Source organism: Ascaphus truei, chromosome 21 (genome assembly GCF_040206685.1).
Source record: "Ascaphus truei isolate aAscTru1 chromosome 21, aAscTru1.hap1, whole genome shotgun sequence".
NCBI classification, from domain to species: domain Eukaryota; kingdom Metazoa; phylum Chordata; class Amphibia; order Anura; family Ascaphidae; genus Ascaphus; species Ascaphus truei.
This window is the reverse complement of record NC_134503.1, coordinates 3,408,652-3,426,280: the sequence shown is the minus strand read 5'-3', so window position 1 is coordinate 3,426,280 and position 17,629 is coordinate 3,408,652. Positions and strand designations below refer to the sequence as shown.

At 53.1% G+C, this 17,629-nt stretch overlaps 2 protein-coding genes across 2 annotated transcripts in view; both read left to right on the top strand.

Annotated features, from left to right (window-relative positions):
* Positions 1-17,629, top strand: part of RIBC1 (RIB43A domain with coiled-coils 1) — a 538,781-nt gene that overhangs the window by 266,244 nt on the left and 254,908 nt on the right. The gene's annotated exons all lie outside the window — the stretch shown is intronic.
* GPR173 (G protein-coupled receptor 173) lies at positions 7,701-16,904 on the top strand. Its single transcript, XM_075579494.1, has 2 exons — positions 7,701-7,880; positions 15,477-16,904. The coding sequence occupies exon 2, from the start codon at positions 15,558-15,560 to the stop codon at positions 16,674-16,676; it is 1,119 nt and encodes a 372-aa protein (XP_075435609.1). The 5' UTR covers positions 7,701-7,880; positions 15,477-15,557; the 3' UTR covers positions 16,677-16,904.

The following is a 17,629-nucleotide window of genomic DNA, read 5'->3' as shown; positions in this document are numbered from 1 at the left end:
CCTCCTCCCCCCCTGCATCGTTTTATTACTACGCCCTGCACCTCCTCCCCCTGCATCGTTTTATTACTACGCCCTGCACCTCTTCCCCCCCGCATCGTTTTATTACTACGCCCTGCACCTCCTCCCCCCCGCATCGTTTTATTACTACACCCTGCACCTCTTCCCCCCCGCATCGTTTTATTACTACGCCCTGCACCTCCTCCCCCCCGCATCGTTTTATTACTACGCCCTGCACCTCCTCCCCCCCGCATCGTTTTATTACTACGCCCTGCACCTCCTCCCCCCCGCATCGTTTTATTACTACACCCTGCACCTCCTCCCCCCAGCATCGTTTTATTACTACGCCCTGCACCTCCTCCCCCCCGCATCGTTTTATTACTACGCCCTGCACCTCCTCCCCCCCGCATCGTTTTATTACTACGCCCTGCACCTCCTCCCCCCCGCATCGTTTTATTACTACGCCCTGCACCTCCTCCCCCCCGCATCGTTTTATTACTACGCCCTGCACCTCCTCCCCCCCGCATCGTTTTATTACTACGCCCTGCACCTCCTCCCCCCTGCATCGTTTTATTACTACGCCCTGCACCTCCTCCCCCCCGCATCGTTTTATTACTACGCCCTGCACCTCTTCCCCCCTGCATCGTTTTATTACTACGCCCTGCATCGTTTTATTACTACGCCCTGCACCTCCTCCCCCTGCATCGTGTTATTACTACACCCTGCACCTCCTCCCCCCTGCACCGTTTTATTACTACGCCCTGCACCTCCTCCCCCCACTGCATCATTTTATTACTACGCCCTGCACCTCCTCCCCCTGCATCGTTTTATTACTACGCCCTGCACCTCCTCCCCCTGCATCGTGTTATTACTACACCCTGCACCTCCTCCCCCCTGCACCGTTTTATTACTACGCCCTGCACCTCCTCCCCCCACTGCATCATTTTATTACTACGCCCTGCACCTCCTCCCCCTGCATCGTTTTATTACTACACCCTGCACCTCCTCCCCCCTGCATCGTGTTATTACTACGCCCTGCACCTCCTCCCCCTGCATCGTTTTATTACTACACCCTGCACCACCTCCCCCTGCATCGTTTTATTACTGCACCATGCACCTCCTCCCCCCCTTGCATCGTTTTATTACTACGCCCTGCACTTCCTCCCCCTGCATCGTTTTATTACTACGCCCTGCACCTCCTCCCCCCTGCATCGTGTTATTACTACGCCCTGCACCTCCTCCCCCCTGCATCGTTTTATTACTACACCCTGCACCTCCTCCCCCTGCATCGTTTTATTACTACGCCCTGCACCTCCTCCCCCCACTGCATCATTTTATTACTACGCCCTGCACCTCCTCCCCCTGCATCGTTTTATTACTACGCCCTGCACCTCCTCCCCCCTGCATCGTTTTATTACTACACCCTGCACCTCCTCCCCTCCTACATCGTGTTATTACTACGCCCTACACCTCCTCCCCCCTGCATCGTTTTATTACTACACCCTGCACCTCCTCCCCCCCTACATCGTGTTATTACTACACCCTGCACCTCCTCTCCCCCTGCATCGTTTTATTACTACACCCTGCACCTCCTCCCCCTGCATCGTTTTATTACTACGCCCTGCACCTCCTCCCCCCACTGCATCATTTTATTACTACGCCCTGCACCTCCTCCCCCTGCATCGTTTTATTACTACGCCCTGCACCTCCTCCCCCCTGCATCGTTTTATTACTACACCCTGCACCTCCTCCCCTCCTACATCGTGTTATTACTACGCCCTACACCTCCTCCCCCCTGCATCGTTTTATTACTACACCCTGCACCTCCTCCCCCCCTACATCGTGTTATTACTACACCCTGCACCTCCTCTCCCCCTGCATCGTTTTATTACTACACCCTGCACCTCCTCCCCCTGCATCGTTTTATTACTACGCCCTGCACCTCCTCCCCCCTGCATCGTGTTATTACTACACCCTGCACCTCCTCCCCCTGCATCGTTTTATTACTACACCATGCACCTCTTCCCCCCCCTTGCATCGTTTTATTACTACGCCCTACACCTCCTCCCCCCCTGCATCGTTTTATTACTACGCCCTGCACCTCCTCCCCCTGCATTGTTTTATTACTACGCCCTGCACCTCCTCCCCCTGCATCGTTTTATTACTACGCCCTGCACCTCCTCCCCCCCTGCATCGTTTTATTACTACGCCCTGCACCTCCTCCCCCCCGCATCGTTTTATTACTACGCCCTGCACCTCCTCCCCCCCGCATCGTTTTATTACTACGCCCTACACCTCCTCCCCCCTGCATCGCTTTATTACTACACCCTGCATCATGTTATTACTACGCCCTGCACCGTTTGATTACTACACACTACACCTCCTCCCCCTGCATCGTTTTATTACTACACCCTGCACCTCCTCCCCCTGCATCGTTTTATTACTACACCCTTCATCATTTTATTACTACACCCTGCATCGTTTTATTACTACACCCTGCATCGTTTTATTACTACACCCTGCATCGTTTTATTACTACACCCTGCACAATCATTCTGGAGAAAAACGGTACATGGGAAATCGAAAAAAACTCTTACAAATACTCTGCTCTCTCCATAACCGTCTGGGATCACTCTCGTATTGCTCTTCCGCTTCATGTGATGCAGGATGTCTTGTGACCAGTGATGTCATCATAGGGAGATAGACATATATATATATAGCTTCACCCAATGTTCTAGAAGCAGGTTCCTCAGAGTTCTGTCAGAGCCTCACTGTGAGTCCTGTAAATGTTTAAGTGTATAGCTATGTATTTTAAAGCTGCCGTTCAGTCAATATCCTGCATGTGTGGTTTTTTTAATAAATCAGTTCTGTAGTGAGAAAAAATACTTTTAGCATTTTCTGTTTTAAAAACAACAACTTTGAAAGACCAATTTTCTTGTATTCTATTTTAACAGCCATTCACTAAGGCACTGCCCCTTCATGTCCTGTCACAAGCCCTGGCACACCCCTTTGTCAGCCCTGCCCTCCCTCTTGCACATGTCAGTGCAGGAGTGCTCATGAATATTCATGAGCTTCCACTGAGAGACAGAAGCAGAGGAAAAACATATGCCAGCTCTAATTATGTCACCAAATTTCGCCTATCAATACATGGAGAACGAATTGACCGGCAGCTATACAGTTCTTTAGGTAATTAGAGATTGCCCACATGAAACTATTGAAATAAAAAAATAAATAAAAAAATAAAAAGACTGAACTGCAGCTTTATGAGTGTCCCGTTCCTGTTTATTGTTATCAGTTAAGGAAGGTGCCCTATTTAGTTGGCGCCTATAGTAATAGATTCTCAGTCAGGAACAGGAGTGAGCGTGTGCTTAGGAGGCGTTCTCAGAGTAGAAGCTCCGGTAGGCGTGGCCGTGACGTCACGAGGCTGGTTCGCGCTCATTGGCTGAACAGCTCACGTGACCCGGCCGTCGCGCGACAAAATCACATTTTTATGTAGACTCTGCCGCGCGCTCGCGCTCACTGTGGCCGGCCCTATACAGCTGCTGCACATTGTTTGCGCCGCGCGTGTGCCGTCGCTCGCACTATGGACGCAGCCTTAGGCTGAACTAGTAAGATCAGCTCCCCTGTCCTATTTTTTGCTCAGCACTATATGTATCAAACAGGGATTTACTAAAGTGTGCGAAGCATTTGCACCGATTCCCAGAAGTGGCGAATTGCAAAGCCACACAAACGGTCATTTGTTCGACAAATTTCACGAAATGCGGTGGCTTTCGGGGCACAAAGACTGTTTTTTGTGGCTGCCGGGCTGGCGAAACAGCTCAGACAAGCCGCAGCAGGTCTCAAACGCAACGCAAACAGTTACAAATTTGCAGAGTTTTTCTTACTGCTGGAGTGACCTGGCAAATTGGCGCTGAAAGACATTTTGAACAGACATTTCGGCGTCACTCTATAATAATAATAACAGCATGTATAGCGCTGCTTGTTTTCCGTAGCGCTTTACAGAGACATGTTGCAGGCACAGTTCCCTGCCCCGTGGAGCTTACACTCTATGTGTTTGGTGCCTGAGGCACAGGGAGATAAAGTGACTCGCCCAAGGTCACAAGGAGCCAACACCGGGAATTGAACCAGGTTCCCCTGCTCCAAACTCGGTGCCAGTCAGTGTCTGTACTCACTGAGCCGCTCCTTCTCCCAGGTTCTCCTGCTTCACACTCAGTGTCAGTCAGTGTCTGTACTCACTGAGCCGCTCTATACTTTCTTGCCAATTTGGCGTGGTCTTGAGTACTGCAGAAATCAAGTGGTCCCCCTTAGATTGTAAGGCGGGTTGTGAAGCTGTGGGTGCTTGTGGTTAATGGGGATCCCTCTGTAACATCCTGGCAGGGAAAGGGTTACACGGCAATGCTCTGCAGGGCTCCGGCAGCGAAAGGGTTACAGAGCGATGCTCTGCGGAGCTCTGGCAGGGAAGGGGCTACACAGCGATGCTCTGGCAGGGAAGGGGTTACACAGCAACACTCTGGCTGGGAAGAAGTTACACAGAGATGTTCTGGCAGGGAAGGGGTTACACAGCGATGCTCTGGCAGGGAAGGGGTTACACAGCGATGCTCTGGCAGGGAAGGGGTTACACAGCGATGCTCAGGCAGGGAAGAAGTTACACAGCGATGCTCTGGCAGGGAAGGGGTTACACAGCGATGCTCTGGCAGGGAAGGGGTTACACAGTGATGCTCTGGCAGGGAAGGGGTTACACAGAGATGCTCTGGCAGGGAAGGGGTTACACAGCAATGCTCTGGCAGGGAAGGCGTTACACAGTGATGCTCTGGCAGGGAAGGGGTTACACAGAGATGCTCTGGCAGGGAAGGGGTTACACAGCCACGCCCTGGCAGGGAAGGGGTTACACAGGGACTTTCTGGCAGGGAAGGGGTTACACAGCGACGCTCTGGCAGCAAAGGGGTTACACGGCGATGCTCTGGCAGGGAAGGGGTTACACAGCCACGCCCTGGCAGGGAAGGGGTTACACAGGGACTTTCTGGCAGGGAAGGGGTTACACAGCGACGCTCTGGCAGGGAAGGGGTTACACAGCGACGCTCAGGCAGGGAAGGGGTTACACAGAGATGCTCTGGCAGGGAAGGGGTTACACAGCGATGCTCTGGCAGGGAAGGGGTTACACAGCGACGCTCAGACAGGGAAGAAGTTACACAGAGATGTTCTGGCAGGGAAGGGGTTACACAGCGACGCTCTGGCAGGGAAGGGGTTACACAGTGATGCTCTGGCAGGGAAGGGGTTACACAGAGATGCTCAGGCAGGGAAGGGGTTACACAGCGATGCTCAGGCAGGGAAGGGGTTACACAGAGATGCTCTGGCAGGGAAGGGGTTACACAGCCACGCCCTGGCAGGGAAGGGGTTACACAGGGACTTTCTGGCAGGGAAGGGGTTACACAGCGACGCTCTGGCAGCAAAGGGGTTACACAGCGACGCTCTGGCAGGGAAGGGGTTACACAGCGACGCTCAGGCAGGGAAGGGGTTACACAGCGACGCTCTGGCAGGGAAGGGGTTACACAGCGACGCTCTGGCAGCAAAGGGGTTACACAGCGACGCTCTGGCAGGGAAGGGGTTACACAGCGACGCTCAGGCAGGGAAGGGGTTACACAGCGACGCTCTGGCAGGGAAGGGGTTACACAGCGACGCTCTGGCAGGGAAGGGGTTACACAGTGACGCTCTGGCTGGGAAGGGGTTACACAGCGACGCTCCGGCAGGGAAGGGGTTACACAGCGACGCTCTGGCTGGGAAGGGGTTACACAGCGACGCTCTGGCAGGGAAGGGGTTACACAGCGACGCTCTGGCAGGGAAGGGGTTACACTGCAATGCTCTGGCAGGGAAGGGGTTACACCGCAATGCTCTGGCAGGGAAGGGGTTACACCGCGACGCTCTGGCAGGGAAGGGGTTACACCGCGACGCTCTGGCAGGGAAGGGGTTACACCGCGACACTCTGGCAGGGAAGGGGTTACACCGCGACGCTCTGGCAGGGAAGGGGTTACACTGCGACGCTCTGGCAGCAAAGGGGTTACACAGCGACGCTCTGGCAGGGAAGGGGTTACACAGCGACGATCTGGCAGGGAAGGGGTTACATTGCGACGCTCTGGCAGGGAAGGGGTTACACCGGTACGCTATGGCAGGGAAGGGGTTACACAGGGATGCTCTGGCAGGGAAGGGGTTACACCGCGACGCTCTGGCAGGGAAGGGGTTACACAGGGATGCTCTGGCAGGGAAGGGGTTACACAGGGATGCTCTGCAGATCTTGCAGTAGCTCGCAGTGAGTAGCCGCTCGCAGTGAGTAGCCCGCAGTGAGTAGCTCGCAGTGATCGCAGTGAGTAGCCCGCAGCGAGTAGCCCGCAGTGAGTAGTGAGTAGCCCGCAGCGAGTAGCCCGCAGTGAGTAGCCCGCAGTGAGTAGCTCCCGCAGTGAGTAGCCCCGCAGTGAGTAGTGAGTAGCCCGCAGTGAGTAGCCCCCGCAGTGAGTAGCCCGCAGTGAGCAGTGAGTAGCCCCCGCAGTGAATAGCCCCCGCAGTGAGTAGCCCGCAGTGAGTAGCCCCCGCAGTGAGTAGCCCGCAGTGAGTAGCCCCCGCAGTGAGTAGCCCCCGCAGTGAGTAGCCCGCAGTGAGTAGCTCGCAGTGAGTAGCCCGCAGTGAGAGTGAGTAGCCCGCAGTGAGTAGCCCCCGCAGTGAGTAGCCCCCGCAGTGAGTAGCCCCCGCAGTGAGTAGCCCCCGCAGTGAGTAGCCCCGCAGTGAGTAGCCCCGGCAGTGAGTAGCCCCCGCAGTGAGTAGCCCCGCAGTGAGTAGCCCCGGCAGTGAGTAGCCCCCGCAGTGAGTAGCCCCCGCAGTGAGTAGCCCGCAGTGAGTAGCCCCAGCAGTGAGTAGCCCCCGCAGTGAGTAGCCCCCGCAGTGAGTAGCCCCCGCAGTGAGTAGCCCCCGCAGTGAGTAGCCCGCAGTGAGTAGCCCCCGCAGTGAGTAGCCCCCGCAGTGAGTAGCCCGCAGTGAGTAGCCCTAGCCCGCAGTGAGTAACCCTAGCCCGCAGTGAGTAGCCCGCAGTGAGTAGCCTGCAGTGAGTAGTGAGTAGCCCGCAGTGAGTAGCCCCGCAGTGAGTAGCCCCCGCAGTGAGTAGCCCACAGTGAGTAGCCCCCGCAGTGAGTAGCCCCTGCAGTGAGTAGCCTGCAGTGAGTAGCCCGCAGCGAGTAGCCCGCAGTGAGTAGCCCGCAGTGAGCAGTGAGTAGCCCCCGCAGTGAGTAGCCCCGCAGTGAGTAGCCCGCAGTGAGTAGCCCGCAGTAAGCAGTGAGTAGCCCCCGCAGTGAGTAGCCCGCAGTGAGAGTGAGTAGCCCCGCAGTGAGTAGCCCCCGCAGTGAGTAGCCCCGCAGTGAGTAGCCCCCGCAGTGAGTAGCCCGCAGTGAGTAGCCCTTACAGAAGCCGCATCCATTGCAAATCACCAACAAAGAGGAGCAGCAGGAGCCGGCCAGCGACTCCTCCCGGGGGGCAGGAGACAGATAATGGGGCGCCCCGAGTCCCGGGACCGTGCAAAGGTTCCTCCGGCTACCTGATGTCAGAGCAGAGGAGGGACGGGGCTGTATCCCGGCAAACATCCGGAGCCCACAAGCCATCCGGCTCCTGTATCCGTGGCAACCAGAGGCGGATACCTCCCCCCCCCCCCTCCCTCCCTCCCTCCCTCCCTCCCTCCTCTCTACCCATCGCTCCCTGCCTCCCCCCTCCCCACCATGTAGAAGATGGCTGGTCCCCTTTTGCTGGAGTGGCCTGGAAGGAAAATTCAGACGTGTCCCCCCTCCTCACAGCGCCCTGGGGCAGTCCCCTGTTGGTTCCCCCTTGATACCCGGCATGCTGAGCAGGTAAGGAGGGGAACGGTCCCTGCGATGCTCATGTCATACCTGGAGGGACAAGCTGCCCCCGTCCCTGTGTCTCACCGTACCCACCTCCACCAAGCTATCCACCCCCCCTACCCCTGTGTCTCACCGTACCCACCTCCACCAAGCTATCCACCCCCCCTACCCCTCTGTCTCACCGTACCCACCTCCACCAAGCTATCCACCCCCCCTACCCCTGTGTCTCACCGTACCCACCTCCACCAAGCTATCCACCCCCCCTACCCCTCTGTCTCACCGTACCCACCTCCACCAAGCTATCCCCCCCCCTACCCCTCTGTCTCACCGTACCCACCTCCACCAAGCTATCCCCCCCCCCTACCCCTCTGTCTCACCGTACCCACCTCCACCAAGCTATCCCCCCCCCCCTACCCCTCTGTCTTAGCACATCTCTACCTTCCATCTCCCGACTGTATATACATATATATATATATACACACATCCCTCCATCCCTCGTCTCTAGCTCTGCATCCCTGTATCTCCCCCTCCCCCGATTGTCTGCCCATCTCTTCCCCTTCTCTCTTTCTGCCTCTGCTCTCCCCCTCCCCCCTTTTCTTACTACCCCACTCCCATCCCTCTTTCTCTCTCCATCATTTCACAGGAGGGACCACATCCCTAAAAAGAGAGTGGGGGAGGGGAGCTCAAGCTTCATCACATTCACCTTCCTACAAGCACCTCTGATTATGGCTGGTGGTCTTCTACACCGCATTAGCCTTCGTGTGCGTGCCTTTTCAGACGAGGAGGGGCTGGGGGGCAGATTTTCTTCCTCTTTAGTGTGGGCATCCTCCAAACCCCCCTATGAACAGCTGCAGAGAGAGGGCACGCGCCAACCCTCGACCCTATGCGTGTGGGTGATGTGAATGCTGTGGCATTGCATGAAATATGCAGCTAATTGTCCTTGTTGGCCTTGGTTTGCAGCGCAGGTTGCATAAGAAAATGTTAGCTCTCTCTCGCCTGCCTTGCTGAACGGCTAATGCCCCCTTTCCCCTGCCCCACACCCTGATGTAGTGTTCTTTGTACCCAAGATGAGGATAAATCATTCAGGCCAGCGCTCTGTCTGGCTGTCAGCAAGGCCAGTGGGGCGTTTGGCCATCTGCCCCTCTGTGAATGCCTCAATCGTGGGCACCCGCCTCACACGGACCATGCAGAAGGGGGACATGGGCACTGTGTGCACGCCGTGTTGGGCATAGTGCAGGGGGCAACAGATAGAGCAGCAGCTACTTCTGTTATCATAGCGCCGCCGGCCTGGTTACTGTCACGGATAAAGGAGAGAGGGAGGGGGAGAAAGGGGTGGAGAGAGAACGAGGGAGAGGCCTGGGTAAGGGTGCAGCTCACCAATATCACTCACCCTCACCTTCCTGTCATTGACTCTACCTGTCACACTCCACCCCCCTCCCCCCCCGCAGGATGCAGAGTAATATTTGGGGTCTTATCTCATTCCCCAGGTAGGCCTCACGGATCTCAAGTCAAGCTCAATGGTTTTTAGTCTCACAGACTGTGGCCCCGATTCTGCGAGCTGGGATAAGTGCAGATGACGTGGGGGTCGCGGGAAAAAGCCCTATTAAAAGTCAATGTCACCTCACCTGCGCTCGCCACACCTTACAGAATAAAGGCCTTTAACGGAGCCGCAGTAAAGAAAAACAGTACTTTCCCATCAAAATGCTATTTTATTTCTATATCCAGAACACTCCACAGAGGATAAAACTCCGCTGCAGGCACCGCTCATCAATTAGTGAATACCATTGTGTCCCACTATTTTTTGGGGGGCCGTATTTTTTTTTGGGGGGGGGGAATGGCGCGATTCAAATCATATTCCAGACACAACTGCACTTTCATTTTTATTAAGCCATGGAGGGGAAATGGCTCACTAAATGTTAAATGCATTTTAAATGGGGTTCCATATTTTACAAGAGGACATGTCCAAAGCTTTGTGTCGTATCGTGTAGCTCAGGGGTGGGCAACCCCAGTCCTCAAGGTCAGGTCCCTGCTTCAGCGCAAGTGGCTCAGTCGCTGACCTGTGCTGAAGCAGGGATATCCCTAACACCTGACCTGTTGGTGGCCCTTGAGGACTGGAGTTGGCCACCCCTGGCGAAGCTGAACTGCTGAATGCAGAGCCTCGCAGGGCCCACCTCTCGCGGCCCAGTGCTACGCTATAATGACTAATGCGCAACGTAAAACCCTATTTATATTATTTATTCTCCGCGGCCAGCGCCCGGACTGCGAAGGGTAAACCCGTATCTCACAGAACGCTGTTGTGTATAGTAGGGTTTATAACACAGCACATCACTATTATACAGCGAAGATTGATCATATATTTGCACCAATGTATCCCGGTGCTGTGCTCCGCGTCAAAAGGAGAAATATCTGACGCACATTATTTGCACCAGAAAATCCACCAGGTCTATCTATCTCACTGTCCTGTATAGCGCATACAGAGCCCGGCTCCTATGTATCTATCTCACTGTCCTGTATAGCGCATACAGAGCCCTGCTCCTATGTATCTATCTCACTGTCATGTATAGCGCATACAGAGCCCTGCTCCTATATATCTCACTGTCCCGTATATAGCGCATACAGAGCCCTGCTTCTATGTATCTATCTCACTGTCCTGTATAGCGCATACAGAGCCCTGCTCCTATATATCTATCTCACTGTCCTGTATAGCGCATACAGAGCCCTGCTCCTATATATCTATCTCACTGTCCTGTATAGCGCATACAGAGCCCGGCTCCTATGTATCTATCTCACTGTCCTGTATAGTGCATACAGAGCCATGCTCCTATGTATCTATCTCACTGTCATGTATAGCGCATACAGAGCCCTGCTCCTATATATCTCACTGTCCTGTATATAGCGCATACAGAGCCCTGCTCCTATGTATCTATCTCACTGTCCTGTATAGAGCATACAGAGCCCTGCTCCTATGTGACTCTATCTCACTGTCCTGTATAGCGCATACAGAGCCCTGCTCCTATGTATCTATCTCACGGTCCTGTATAGCGCATACACAGAGCGAGCGCATACACAGAGCGAGCCCTACTCCTATATATCTATCTCACTGTCCTGTATAGCAATACAAAGGAGATTATAGGTGGCACACCACTGTTTTAAAGATTTTTTTTTTAAGGAGTTTACATTTGGTGCTCACCTTCCGTTGATCCTGGCGTCCCAAAGCTGGATCCAAAGTAATAGCAAGATAGGAGAAAGGAAGAGGCACACAAATTGTAGTGGAATCAAATGATTTCAAATGTATTGATGGATCAGAGCTAACAATAGTAACGTTTCAGGACAAGCAGCCCCTTCCTCAGTCCAAACACCTCTGGTCTGAGGAAGGGACTGCTTGTCCTGAAACGTTACTATTGTTAGCTCTGATGCATCAATACATTTGAAATCATTTGATTCCACTACAATTTCTCCTATCTCACTGTCCTGTATAGCGCGTACACAGAGCGAGCACTGCTCCTATGTATCTATCTCACTGTCCTGTATAGCGCGTACACAGAGCGAGCACTGCTCCTATGTGACTATCTCACTGTCCTGTATAGCGCGTACACAGAGCACACCCTGCTCCTATGTGACTATCTCACTGTCCTGTATAGCGCATACACAGAGCACACCCTGCTCCTATGTGACTATCTCACTGTCCTGTATAGCGCATACACAGAGCACACCCTGCTCCTATGTGACTATCTCACTGTCCTGTATAGCGCGTACACAGAGCACACCCTGCTCCTATGTGACTATCTCACTGTCCTGTATAGCGCATACACAGAGCACACCCTGCTCCTATGTGACTATCTCACTGTCCTGTATAGCGCATACACAGAGCACACCCTGCTCCTATGTGACTATCTCACTGTCCTGTATAGCGCATACACAGAGCGAGCCCTGCTCCGATGTGACTATCTCACTGTCCTGTATAGCGCATACACAGAGCACACCCTGCTCCGATGTGACTATCTCACTGTCCTGTATAGCGCATACACAGAGCGCATCCTGCTCCTATGTGACTATCTCACTGTCCTGTATAGCGCATACACAGAGCGCACCCTGCTCCGATGTATCTATCTCACTGTCCTGTATAGCGCGTACACAGAGCGAGCACTGCTCCTATGTATCTATCTCACTGTCCTGTATAGCGCGTACACAGAGCGAGCACTGCTCCTATGTATCTATCTCACTGTCCTGTATAGCGCGTACACAGAGCACACCCTGCTCCTATGTGACTATCTCACTGTCCTGTATAGCGCATACACAGAGCACACCCTGCTCCTATGTGACTATCTCACTGTCCTGTATAGCGCATACACAGAGCACACCCTGCTCCTATGTGACTATCTCACTGTCCTGTATAGCGCATACACAGAGCGCACCCTGCTCCGATGTGACTATCTCACTGTCCTGTATAGCGCATACACAGAGCGCACCCTGCTCCGATGTGACTATCTCACTGTCCTGTATAGCGCATACACAGAGCGCATCCTGCTCCTATGTGACTATCTCACTGTCCTGTATAGCGCATACACAGAGCGCACCCTGCTCCGATGTATCTATCTCACTGTCCTGTATAGCGCGTACACAGAGCGAGCACTGCTCCTATGTATCTATCTCACTGTCCTGTATAGCGCGTACACAGAGCACACCCTGCTCCTATGTGACTATCTCACTGTCCTGTATAGCGCATACACAGAGCACACCCTGCTCCTATGTGACTATCTCACTGTCCTGTATAGCGCATACACAGAGCACACCCTGCTCCTATGTGACTATCTCACTGTCCTGTATAGCGCATACACAGAGCGCACCCTGCTCCGATGTGACTATCTCACTGTCCTGTATAGCGCATACACAGAGCGCACCCTGCTCCGATGTGACTATCTCACTGTCCTGTATAGCGCATACACAGAGCGCATCCTGCTCCTATGTGACTATCTCACTGTCCTGTATAGCGCATACACAGAGCGCACCCTGCTCCGATGTATCTATCTCACTGTCCTGTATAGCGCGTACACAGAGCGAGCACTGCTCCTATGTATCTATCTCACTGTCCTGTATAGCGCGTACACAGAGCACACCCTGCTCCTATGTGACTATCTCACTGTCCTGTATAGCGCATACACAGAGCACACCCTGCTCCTATGTGACTATCTCACTGTCCTGTATAGCGCATACACAGAGCACACCCTGCTCCTATGTGACTATCTCACTGTCCTGTATAGCGCATACACAGAGCGCACCCTGCTCCGATGTGACTATCTCACTGTCCTGTATAGCGCATACACAGAGCGCACCCTGCTCCGATGTGACTATCTCACTGTCCTGTATAGCGCATACACAGAGCGCATCCTGCTCCTATGTGACTATCTCACTGTCCTGTATAGCGCATACACAGAGCGCACCCTGCTCCGATGTGACTATCTCACTGTCCTGTATAGCGCATACACAGAGCGCATCCTGCTCCGATGTGACTATCTCACTGTCCTGTATAGCGCATACACAGAGCGCACCCTGCTCCGATGTGACTATCTCACTGTCCTGTATAGCGCATACACAGAGCGCATCCTGCTCCTATGTGACTATCTCACTGTCCTGTATAGCGCATACACAGAGCGCACCCTGCTCCGATGTGACTATCTCACTGTCCTGTATAGCGCATACACAGAGCGCACCCTGCTCCGATGTGACTATCTCACTGTCCTGTATAGCGCATACACAGAGCGCATCCTGCTCCGATGTGACTATCTCACTGTCCTGTATAGCGCATACACAGAGCGCACCCTGCTCCTATGTGACTATCTCACTGTCCTGTATAGCGCAAACACAGAGCGCACCCTGCTCCGATGTGACTATCTCACTGTCCTGTATAGCGCATACACAGAGCGCACCCTGCTCCTATGTGACTATCTCACTGTCCTGTATAGCGCAAACACAGAGCGCACCCTGCTCCGATGTGACTATCTCACTGTCCTGTATAGCGCATACACAGAGCGCACCCTGCTCCGATGTGACTATCTCACTGTCCTGTATAGCGCATACACAGAGCGCATCCTGCTCCTATGTGACTATCTCACTGTCCTGTATAGCGCAAACACAGAGCGCACCCTGCTCCGATGTGACTATCTCACTGTCCTGAAAAGCGCGTACACAGAGCGCACCCTGCTCCGATGTATCTATCTCACTGTCCTGTATAGCGCATACACAGAGCGCATCCTGCTCCTATGTGACTATCTCACTGTCCTGTATAGCGCATACACAGAGCGCATCCTGCTCCTATGTGACTATCTCACTGTCCTGTATAGCGCATACACAGAGCGCACCCTGCTCCGATGTGACTATCTCACTGTCCTGTATAGCGCATACACAGAGCGCATCCTGCTCCGATGTGACTATCTCACTGTCCTGTATAGCGCATACACAGAGCGCATCCTGCTCCTATGTGACTATCTCACTGTCCTGTATAGCGCATACACAGAGCGCACCCTGCTCCGATGTGACTATCTCACTGTCCTGTATAGCGCATACACAGAGCGCACCCTGCTCCGATGTGACTATCTCACTGTCCTGTATAGCGCATACACAGAGCGCATCCTGCTCCTATGTGACTATCTCACTGTCCTGTATAGCGCAAACACAGAGCGCACCCTGCTCCGATGTGACTCTCTCACTGTCCTGTATAGCGCATACACAGAGCGCATCCTGCTCCTATGTGACTATCTCACTGTCCTGTATAGCGCAAACACAGAGCGCACCCTGCTCCGATGTGACTATCTCACTATCCTGTAAAGCGCATACACAGAGCGAGCCCTGCTCCTATGTGACTATCTCACTGTCCTGAAAAGCGCATACACAGAGCGAGCCCTGAACCTCTGCACTTTTTAAACACTCCAAACATGGAGCAGTCTGCAACAGATGTGAAGAAGTCCGCAAACAGGAAGCGTTTATATACAAATGAACAAAAAATGGGGTAACCGGGTAAAACACACGTGACTTTGTGGTGATACATCCTGCCCCATAGAGTTTAATTTGCAAACAATCCATAAAGAAGCCATGCTCAGTATACATCTCACAGCTCAATGCCCAGTTGGTATTATTTGATTGACACCTTTTCCTGCCTATTTTATATATGTGTGTGTGTGTGTGTGTGTGTGTGTGTGTGTGTGTGTATGTGTGTGTGTGTATATATATATATATATAGATATATATATATATATATATATATATACCATCCATGACACACACAATTAAATACATAGAAGCACATATATTATATATACACTACTATGCATGTAATTATGTGTGTCATGTTTGGTACCTTCATCTGACTGTTGTATTTCGCTCTACAAGTGATAATAAATGTAATAACCTTTCTGTTTCCTCCCTCACCCCCCCCCTCTCTCTCTCATTGATCCATAACTCTGTTCTTTCTTGGTCACTGAATCCAGTCTCTTCTCCCCACGTCCCTCTTACTCTCTCCTTCTCGTCCCCCTCTCACCTTTTCCTTCTCCCCTGCCTCACGCCCTCCTCCAAATCTCTGCTATTGACTACCTCCTGCCTTCTCTCCAGACTCCCACTGCCCTTGGAAATGGAGCGGCACAGAGTGAGAAGACGCCACTGACTGAGGGCTAGCTGGAGCCAGCATCCAACATGGCTAATGGCAGCCAGTCAGAAGAGCTGTCTGGCTCTCTTGCCCAGTCCACGGCCATCTCCACCCACCTCAAGCTGGTGCTACTTGGCTTCATCATCTGTGCCAGCCTGGCAGGCAACCTTCTGGTTTCTCTGCTGGTGCTGAAAGACCGCTCCTTGCACAAGGCCCCTTACTACTTCTTGCTGGATCTCTGCCTTGCGGATGCTGTTCGATCCTCAGCCTGCTTTCCGTTTGTCCTGCTTTCCATCCGCAATGGCTCCGCTTGGGCGTACAGCCTGCTGAGCTGTAAAGTGGTAGCATTCATGGCTGTCCTCTTCTGCTTCCATGCCTCCTTCATGCTCTTCTGCATCAGCGTCACCCGCTACATGGCCATTGCCCACCACCGATTCTATTCCAAGAGGATGACCCTCTGGACATGCATTGCGGTCATCTGCATGGTCTGGACACTGTCAGTTGCCATGGCCTTTCCGCCAGTATTTGATGTGGGCACTTACAAGTTCATCCGCGAAGAGGACCAGTGTATTTTTGAGCACCGCTACTTCAAGGCGAATGACACTCTTGGGTTCATGCTCATGTTGGCGGTGCTCATCATCGCTACCCATATCGTCTACGCCAAGCTGCTCCTCTTCGAGTACCGCCATCGCAAAATGAAACCGGTGCAGATGGTGCCGGCAATCAGCCAAAACTGGACATTCCACGGGCCGGGTGCCACTGGCCAGGCGGCAGCCAACTGGATTGCTGGCTTTGGCCGTGGGCCCATGCCGCCCACTTTGCTGGGCATTCGTCAGAATACCCACACGGCCAACAGGCGCCTCTTGGGGATGGATGAGTTCAAAAGTGAGAAGAGGTTGGGGCGGATGTTTTATGGGATCACTCTCAGCTTCTTGGTGCTTTGGTCGCCGTACATTGTGTCCTGCTACTGGAGAGTGTTCGTGAAAACCTGCAGCATCCCCCATCGCTACCTGTCCACTGCGGTGTGGATGACATTCACTCAGGCCGGGGTTAACCCTATCATGTGTTTCCTTCTCAACAAAGACTTGAAGAGCTGCCTGCAGCTCCACATCCCTTGCTGGAGGACGAAAGCCTTGCTACCCAGGGAGCCTTACTGCGTGATGTGAGAGGGTAGCCACACACTCTCCCAACCACACTCCCAACCTCAGTGATCGGGACACATGGATTACATGGACGGGTAGGCAAGACCGGAGGAGGTCTCTTTGTCTCTTTGATCATTTCCCAGTGAAGAAGACCAACAACAAACAAAATTCTAAAGACCAGAGCTTTTTTTTTTTAAATGTTTTTTTTCTAGACCGATGTGTATTTGTGATGCGGACGAAAGGAGGACCTTGGGGGGGAGAGTGGGGGGGGGGACGGGGATGTGTGAATTCTGCTGTGTCTTTTCTATTTCAGCTACAGTGCATAAGGGGAGAAGGGTGTGGGGGGGTGGGGTGGAGATGGAGGAAATGCAACGTTTGTTGGGTGGGAGGGAATTTATGTATTTGTTTATGAACTTATTTATTGACATGGTTATAATGCCACCACTTGTATTAATGCCTTTGATTGATGCGCGTGTAAGGGCGGTTCCGTTTCTATTCCATAAGCAATGCACGAGGGTGACCGCTTGGGGATGCCAAGGTTAAATGGGCCAATCACCACATTGCTGAGTCTAGGGGTCATTTGAAGGTGGCTGAAGAGATGTATGCTAAGCAGCGGTTCGCAGGTAAGCAAAAACCAAATGGGATGTTGCAGGCCCTATCAGTGGAGAGGTACTCAACACAGTGGCTGCACAGTGGTCTTTAAAGAAGCAATCCCCCCTCACTAAACACCCTTTATTGTTTACACCAGGGATAGCCAACTCCAATCTTCAAGAGCCACCAACAGGTCAGGTTTTGAGGATATCCATGCTTTATCACCGTTGGCTCAATCAGTCCTTGCTTCAGCACAGGTGGCTCAATCAGTGGCTCTGATTGAGCCACCTGTGCTGAAGCAGGGATATCCTGAAAACCTGACCTGCTGATGGCCCTTGAGGACTGGAGTTGTCCACCATGATTTACAGGATTGGATCTGGCGGGTC